This window comes from Purpureocillium takamizusanense, chromosome 8, assembly GCF_022605165.1.
Source record: "Purpureocillium takamizusanense chromosome 8, complete sequence".
NCBI classification, from domain to species: domain Eukaryota; kingdom Fungi; phylum Ascomycota; class Sordariomycetes; order Hypocreales; family Ophiocordycipitaceae; genus Purpureocillium; species Purpureocillium takamizusanense.
The window spans coordinates 371,129-379,850 of record NC_063075.1 but is presented as its reverse complement, the minus strand read 5'-3'; the positions used below and the strand labels follow the sequence as shown (position 1 = coordinate 379,850).

At 60.7% G+C, this 8,722-nt stretch overlaps 2 protein-coding genes and 1 non-coding gene across 3 annotated transcripts; all 3 read right to left on the bottom strand.

The window, feature by feature from the left end:
* JDV02_008153 (Flavin-containing monooxygenase) lies at positions 1-2,599 on the bottom strand (the record flags this gene model as incomplete). The annotated part of the gene is made up of 5 exons (XM_047989724.1): positions 1-320; positions 437-1,276; positions 1,359-1,614; positions 1,710-2,222; positions 2,432-2,599. The coding sequence occupies 5 exons, from the start codon at positions 2,597-2,599 to the stop codon at positions 1-3; spliced, it is 2,097 nt and encodes a 698-aa protein (XP_047845729.1).
* A 2,533-nt stretch (positions 2,600-5,132) lies between these two features.
* Positions 5,133-7,949, bottom strand: SPT8 (Transcription factor spt8). The gene is made up of 2 exons (XM_047989723.1): positions 5,647-7,949; positions 5,133-5,504 (listed from the first exon to the last, which is right to left on the bottom strand). Exons 1-2 carry the CDS (start codon positions 7,635-7,637, stop codon positions 5,279-5,281), a joined length of 2,217 nt encoding a protein of 738 aa, XP_047845728.1. The 5' UTR covers positions 7,638-7,949; the 3' UTR covers positions 5,133-5,278.
* Positions 7,950-8,599: 650 nt separating this feature from the next.
* On the bottom strand, positions 8,600-8,681 carry JDV02_008151. Its single transcript has one exon. It is a non-coding gene; the product is annotated as a tRNA-Gly (tRNA).
* Positions 8,682-8,722: the final 41 nt, after the last annotated feature.

Genomic DNA, 8,722 nt, shown 5'->3' with positions numbered 1-8,722 from the left:
TCACCTCCTCGGCCCGGCAACCCCGATGCTCGGGACCGCCGCCCGCACGCCACGCCACGCATCGCCGACGCCCGTCCCGAGTCCGCTGAACCCGAGCCCGTCCTGCCCCGAGATGGCGTCCTGGAACAGGTACGCCGCCGAGAGCACCGTGGCGGCCATGAGCGTGAGCGCGCTGAGCCTCGCGCCGCTCGACGACGCGCCGCTGCCGTTGTCCATGCCGAAGAGGAAGGCGAAGACGCCCATCACCGTGGCGTAGCACCAGACCGCGAAGCTCATCGGTCCGAAGATGAGCAGCGGAAGCAGGTTGACCACGATATGGCCTGTGAGTCGCGGTACATTGTTAGCATTGTTGCAAGCGGGGTTTGTGGTCTGGGTTTGGGTTGAGAGCAAGAGAAAAGCAATCGTCGTCGAGGGGTCAGTCAGGCAAGCCACTCACCGAAAAAGTAGGGCCGGCGGGTAATGGTCTCCCAAAACTCCTTGCTCGCCATCATGTCCTTTGCGCTGTCCAAGGCCCACGGCCCCTGGAGGCGGAACTTTGTGACAAAGTTGGCGCCGAGGGCCCAGACGATGGGTATGCGGAACCAGGTCCTCAGGGACGCAAAGGTGCCGCCGCCGCCGTAGATGGTCGTGCCCAGCAGGATGCGCGGCAGGTCAGTGACGCCCGGCGCGGAGCCCATGTCCATGGCGAGCTGGTAGACGTAGCTCTCGTGGTCGACGCCGTAGTGGATGCGCGCGTTGCCGAGCGGCTGGAGCCGGTAGTGCGGCTCGTCCTCCGGGCGCAGCTTCGACGACAGGGGGTCCCCGGCCAGGAGGTTGTACACCCACAGCTGGGCCTGCATCTCGGCGAGCGGCGGGATGGCGCCCAGGCCGGGGCGCAGGAAGCCGATGAAGCCGACGGTGGGCTCGTCGCGCTTCCAGATGTTGCGCACGTCGGCCTGGTCGGGCACGGGGTACTCGCTCGTCTTGTCTTCACCTTGTGCCTTGAAGAAGGGGAAGCTCTGCGCGTATCCGGTCGCAAAGACCATGATGTCGGGCTTGATGACGTCGTCCTTGAGCCGCTCGTACTCGGGCCGGCCGTTGTTCGTGATGGTCATGGAGCCGTCCTCGTTGATGGCCTTGGGCCACGGCGCGAGGTCAATGACTCTGCCGTTGCCCTCGGGGATGGGCGTCTGCATGAGCGCCTTGCGGATGCGGTACAGCCAGTTCTTCTGGTACTTGGCCTTGTAGGGGCCGCTGATGTACGGGCAAATCTTCATGGCCGTCTTGTTGAAGAAGACTGTATCATGCTCCTGTCAGCTTTTTCTGTTACCGCCTCCACGATATGCCGAGGGAGGGGGGGTGCTTCTCTTGCAACTCACTCCTGGCCGGGTGGTGTCGCTCAGGGGGCATCTCTCCCACCCACTGGTCCATGCCCCAGTGGGATCCGGCCGAGACCCAGAGCAGGGAGGAGATGTACCAGTGGTAGTACTCCCACAGCACGAAGCTGTTGCGCAGAATCGGGTGCACGTATGTCGTGTCGAAGAGGTTCGTCCTGCTGACGTCGATGGGGATGCCCGGCTCGTTGGGGTTCAGCTTCCTCCCCAGACACGGCAGCAACACGGGGCCCGGGTTCCTCTGCCTCGGCGGTTAGCCATGGAAGTTCTAGGAAACCGTCCAAGCGTGCACACACAAGGCCGTGACGAGGAAAGAGAGGGGGGGGGAAAACTTGCCTTGGGCGCAATGTGGAATCCCTCGCGATGGCACAGCACCACCCTCTTGGTCGGCGACGTGATGGCCAGGTGCGCCACGTCGGCGCCCGTCTCGCCGGTGCCGACCACGACAACCGTCTTGTCCTTGCCAAACTGCGAGCGGGCCTTGAACTGCGACGAGTGAAGCACCTCGGGCACGCGCTCCAGCCCGGGGACGTTGGGCATGTTGGGCAGCACGTGCAGGCCGGAGCAGACGGCCACGGCATCGCAGTCCCACTCCTGCACGTCTCCGTCGGCGTCCCTCTCCAAGCCGCCGTGCCGCTGGTCCTTGACGCGCTGGTAGGAGATGGTGTGGCCGCCGCCGGGCCGCTTGCGCACCTCGACCACGCGCGTCAGGAGGTTGATGTGCGGCCACAGGTTGAAGTGCGTGACGTAGTCCTCGAGATACTGCGCGTACTGCACCGCCTTGAGGAAGTCTCCGGCCTCCTTTGCCCTGAAGTCGGAGAAGGTGGTGAGCTGCTTCGAAGAGACTAGCTGTTTTGTTTTGACGTTCATATGTCAGCCGCGTGGCGTCCCGTCAACATAAACGTTACCCAGACGTCTGGTGCGTGGTTCAACCCCAGGTCAAGTCTGGTCTTTTTCTGAGGACGACGGAAGGCGTCATCCCACACACACAAACACACACATATACACGGTCCCACCGTACAAATGGGCAGGGTCCGAAGAACATAAGGGACTCTTACCTCTGCATCCTCATATCTCCGCGTGAGGAACGTCCCTCCCACATTGTGCATGTACTCGTACAGGCGAACCTCGACCTCCTCGGCACCGAAGCTTCGCTGAGCCTCGAGGAGGTACTTGAGCGTCACGATGCCCGCGGGCCCGCCCCCAATGACCGCCACTCGCTTCATGCTGATCAGACCTGCAGGTGTCCCGTCTTGTCTGTCTGTCTAGCGACCTACGGAGGGTATGGGAAAGGAGCGTCAGGAAGGAGTGGACTGAGCAAACACGAGAAAGTGAACGAACAGTCTAGTTATCTCTGTCAGTGGGCAGAGCGCCACAAAGACTTCTTTCGTAGTCGTAGTCGTGTCTCGTCCTCGTGATCGTCTTCTGCAGATGCCCTCTCGGCCCCAGCTCGCGGAACGAGGCAAGCCACCCGCTATTTAACGCCGCCCGGTCCATGGACCATCTCTGCGCGAGACACCGCTCGCTCCCGTCAAGGCTCCCCTCCCCCGAGGAGGAGGGGTGAAGGGGACGGCCAGTCTGCTCTCTCAGCTCCGTGGCCATGACTGACTATTCACGCGAGAAAGCATCGGGGCGAGCCAATTGTTCATGGGCTCTCCCCACCTGGGTGGATGGTCACCCTGGGCGCCATGCCGATTGTGCCGCACACGACAATAGCTTTTTGTCAGGGCATTCCGAGTCCGAGAGCAGGAGCCGAGAGGCCGTCATCCCCCGGGTGTCCCACAGGGCGCAATCAGATCAAACGAATGTGGCCCGACGTTTTGCTCTCATCAACCCCATTGCCCGGGCATGTACTGTCTATGTGTGAGCCTTAAGCACTGTGCAATATGCACACACACACACACACACACACACACACACACATACATACACATACATACACATACACACATACATACATACACACATACACACATACACACACACACACTCAGAAGCACGCACAAACAAACACGCACACTTCAAATACACACGGGCATTACGTCAGTCCCGAGTGTCGATAGCTGACCAAAGACACCCTTTTTTTTTTCCCTTGGGGACGGACGACGTCGTAAAGTCTTAGTGTGACGAGAGGCAGCAACAAGCAGATGCTATTAGTCCCGAGGCTGTTCGTGTGTCTCAAACCTCTGGCTTGCTGTGTAACCTACTGTTTCCGCATATGAATGAAGCCGGTCTTTGCAAAAAAGTCTGGATCGCCTTGGCGCTCCGCGATGCTTGCCCCTTTTGCGCCTGGGTGCTTGATCTCTTGCCAAAGACGACAAACAACCTCAATCATGAACGTGGGCGGCATTGTTGCCAACGGACCGGCCCCCTTGTCCGTGTTCGTTCGCGACGGCGTGATGGTGAGAGTGTCATTGGCGACCGGACTAGGTAATCCCACCGCACGCAAAGGCAATTGCGCGAGACAGGGCAGCCAACAACAGAAAAACGCTGAAAAATGCGGGGGGGGGGGTTTCTGCCGCATCAATGTGTGTGTTGGTCGGTTGGTGGTGGTCGTGAGCGATAGTAGTAGTACTAACTACTCAGGATCAAAAAACCTGCTGTGCACAGCACACGTACATACGTAGAGAGAGAGGTATGGCTCTCCTCCCCCCTTCTCTAGTCATCATCAATCACCACCACCAGCAATGAATGGGTGGCCGCGCGCGCGCGAGCCAACAAACAGCCTGCCTCATCACCCAGCCAGACTGACTGACTGACAGCGAGGCGCGGGCCCGCCACCCCAGTCAGGCAGACTTCGCGAATTCCCCATTGTGGCTGCCCGGGTTCGCGTCCTGAACAGTGCACGCTCCTCCTCCTCCTCCTCCTCCTCCTCCTCCTCCTCCTCCACGGCGGCGGCGGGCTCCCCTCCCCTCCCGGATTTGATCCCAGCAGCCGACAAAGGGGGACCGTGTGTATGGCATGTAGGCAGGATGTCGTGCTTACATGCATACTAAGTTACTTACATGCCTGGCGTTACTGTGCTGGACCTGAATGAGGCTCTTCCCTTGCATTCGACACAATACGTACAGCAGCCACTCACTCATCAATCAATCGCGTGGGGGAACGAGGGGGGGCCAAGGGGAAAGGGAAGGGGGGGAGGAGACCGCCCAGCCACAAGCCATCGTCGTCGTGGTTCCCCCCCCCCCCCCTCCCCCCCTTGTTTCCCTCCTCACACCAACGCTCATCCACCGGGCCGGGCCTTCGGCCTGGCGCCTCGTGCCCCTGGCGCGCGATTGTCGGGTCAGGTCATGCATTCTCTGCAAAGCGTGCGGGACTTGTTGTAATAGAGCGAGCGCCTCTCACAATGGGGAGGTGAATGGAATGAAAGAGGCGTTTTGCCGTCCGTACGTCCGTCCGTCCGCACCATGGCCCAACCACTTGCGGCAGCGCTTCGCTGCTGCTCGTGACACAAAGATCAAAGGGCCAGGTGATTTCAATGGGGTGAGTAAGCTGGGGAGAATGGGAAAAGAGAAAAGATGCCCAGGAGTGATGAAGCGTTTTGCATGGATCAAACCAAATGCCACCAACTCGGGCACTGTACTGGTACAAGGTCATATCTCGGCATCTACCGAGGCGGGTATATGTCGCGGACAGGGTCTTTCCAAGCCTCTATTATTATTGTACAAGGTGGAGGAAACTACATCAATACTGAACATACAGTGCAGTCTCCTCCTCCGTACTGTACCAACAACCGACCTCGTCTGGGCCGAGGGGGGGGGGGGGCTCGCCTGCATCATCCAAGCGGCCAAGAAATTCCATTCATATCAAATCACACTCCCCAACGCCATGACCTTGCACCAAGAAAACGCCTCGTCTCAACTCCCAAGCGTCGTCGTCGGCCTGAACCGAGACATGCCTCTTGACTACTCCGTCACATTGATCTCGTACCCAATCAACACCTCGGTGCTCGTCCCCTCCCAGCCGCGCGTCCCCGCTGCGCTCAGCATGAACCGGCTCGTCGGGTCCACGTACAGGCCCGAGATGACGCCTGCGCGCGGCGGCCCGGGGATGATGAGGAAGGGCACCGTCGAGTGCTTGGCCGCCCGCGTCTCCCTGAGGTCGTACAATCGGAGGATGTCATGAGACGCGCTGCCACATTGTCAGCGCTTAATCCATCACACCCATCGCCAGCATACCACTCCCCCTCCATCCTACGCTGACCAGGCGGCGCCTAGACTGATGCACGATGGGGAGCATCTGGGGCAGGGAACAAGGGACAAGGGACACTCACCACACCAGATGTCGCCCGTTGACCATGGGCTTTACCGCGCTGACCGCGCCGCTGCCTGCGGGGAACTTGAGCACCCTCTCTGGCTCCCATCCTCGCCGCGCCTTGCGCACGTCAAACTCCTCCACGGTGCCGTTGCGCCGCCCTGCGTATATCATGTTGCCATCCGGACTCCAGCACGCGCTCATGCACCAGGGCGGCACCCCCACCCGGTTGCCGATGCGCGCTACGGGGTTTGGTACTCGTCGGTCCCAGATCCGTATCGCCCCGTCGATAGCCGACGATAGGAATGTCGTCGCCGACGTCTGCGATGGATCGTGCTGCTGCTGCTGCGTATATGATGGCTGGCCCGTCGCGAAGACTGCGGCCGGGGGGGACGGGGAGCTCTTGAGGAGCGCCTTATCCTCTGATAGTCGCCGTGAAGGCGTGTCTTGCAGCTGGGTCTGGCCGTCCTGAGTCGTTGCCGGCCGTGGAGAAGCTCCTGCGCCGGCCTGAGTCGCACCGGCAGACTCGTGGTGACCTTTGGCCTGGGCTTGACTCGTCCCGTCAATGTCCATGGCGTCCTGCGTAGGCTGCGTGTCCGTCTCTGTCTCCGTCTGCGTTTGCGTTTGCGTCGGCGGCTGCATCTGGCCCGATGGCAGCTCGCCGTCGGCGGCTTTCCCCGCCTCCATGTCAGTCATGGCCATATCAGCCGAGTAATCCATGCCTCCTTCATGGCTGCCCATCATGTCCATGCCCGCGCCGTAGCCGTCGTCATCGTGGCCAAAGGGCTGCTCCCCGGCCGTCTCGCCGAACAGGCTGCCTGCGTCGCTGCCGCCGAACAGGCTCTCGTGGGCTGGGGACGCCTGTCCATCCTGGGCATCGCCTGCCTCTCCATCTCCGAGCCCCGACGCGCCGCCGCCGCCGTCAACGTGGTCGTGAAAGGCGCCGTTGGTCATGGGGGCATCGTTGTTGGTAGCGATTGTGTGCGAGGCCACGGGCTCGTCGGCCTCGGCGGAGATGGGGTCCCCGCTGGCCGGGCGAAGCTCCACGGACGAGATCTGGCCGCCGCTGCCATCGAAGCTCCGCTTGGGCTGGCCCGTGTTCAGGTCCCAGTCGAATATATTCTTGTCCCAGCCGCCGCTCAGGACACTTTTTTCATCGGGGGCGAGGGTCAGGACGCTCACGGCGTTGGTGTGTCGCTGCAAGCAGGCAATCTTCTTGCCCTCGTCGTGGCGCACACTCTGCAGGTTGATGCCGCCCGATTCCAGGCCCGAGAGCAGCCATAGGGCCTGGGAATGGACGGCCAATGAGTACACGGGCGACAGGACGTGGTCCTGGTCACCACGGCCGGGGGGCGCGGGCTCCTCATTCTCCCAATACGACATGAGGATGCCGGCCTTGGTGACACTATCGACAAAGGGGTGCTTCTGGGCGACGGTGAGGGCCAGCTTGCCATTGATGGTACCAGGGCCGTCGTACTTGCGTATGTAGCCGTCAGAGCCGCCGGTGATCCAATATCGCAGATCGGGGGTGATGGCCATGGCATTGACGCTCGTCGACTGAGGCGCAGCCATGGTCGGGACGATGTCGTAGAGCTTTGCCGTCAGAGCCTCGGGGCGAACAGTCGGGCGCCAGGGCATGGTTGAGGGCAGGGGGGTAGCCGACTTGCTCGACTTGGGGCGCGGCGGCTCGTGGGAGGCGTTGTTTTCGTTGGGGGCATCGGGCGCCGCGGCGGAGGCGGCGACAGTGGTGTTGTTGGCAGCGTCGGCGTCATCATCGCCGCCCTCGGGGTCGTTGTCGCCCTCGCCCTCGTCGTCGTCATCGTCGTCGTCGGCATCCGCGTCGTCATTGTTGTCCTCGTCGGGCTCGGGCTCGGCGTCGTTGATGTTGCTGTTGCTGTTGTTACGGGCGGTGGTCGTGGTAGGCTCGTCGGCGTCCTGCATGGGCTCGTCGGGCTCGTCGCCGCGCTCCGACTCGGCCGAGCTGGCGGAGAAGCGGTCCTCTTCATCCATGGCGTCGTCCCCCGCCGCTCGACTCCTCCTCCGCGGCCTTGGGACGGTCGCGCCTGGCGCGGTACCAGGGAGCAGCTACGTGCCGTCAGTCCGCGGGCGGTCGTCGCGATGGCTGGGCGGGCGGCGTGGCGCGATGGCCCTGGCGATGCGCCGCGATTGTCAGGGTTGCGGGCACGGGCGCGAGCGCAGACGGTATCGTGGTTGGTACTTATCCAGGCAGAGCAGTCGTCGCCGTGGGCTCGAGGTCGCACTGGTAGTCGTGGTGGAGCGTTTGTTTCTCGCGTGGGATTTGGGGAAGCATGAAGACGACTGGCGCGCGGTGGGGATGAGAGCCGCAACCATAGAACCCACTGACACCCGCTGAGCCCTGCAGCTGTTGGCGCCAGGCGTAACCCTAACCCTCGCATTGGATGCTTGCATCACTTAGGTAACTTACACCTTACAAAGTACCTGTACACGATGGCACAGTCACCGCAGATGATCAACCACAAGATACCTTAGTAGCTAAGGTAAATACCTAAGTAATAAATGAGCAGTACTATTCTCACAGACAAGAATCTCACGCCAGGTAGCTACCTAGTATTATCAATGTTCCCATCTATATGTCGCGGCAGCAATTCCTTTCCTTCCTACTTACTCTATGAACATGGCGCGGCAGCACCGCGCTATACCCCGTAGCGACTCGTCTATCAATCTCTACATCATGCCACAGTAGCTGTACAGATCGAGCTCTAGTCACTTGCTGGAAAACAATTGCATTTCCGCCATCTCCTTATAATACTACTCTTGCTACTGCTATTGCTGCCGGTGCTATTGCCGCCACCGCCATTCTAGGTGAATATGGGAGAGAAGAAAATAGAGCAGGCACCTCCCTCCCTGCTTGGTGACCATCCAGTTTTGAGACAGCTGAGCGATTCCAAAAAAAAAAGATTCAGAGAATGCGAGAAAAAAGAAATGGACGTTGCGTGATCTGGGAATCGAACCCAGGGCTCCCCGACGTTGCTCGGATGGCAACGGAGAATTTTACCACTAAACCAATCACGCTTCGTTGAAGATTTCTTCGCAATCATACTATATATATACAG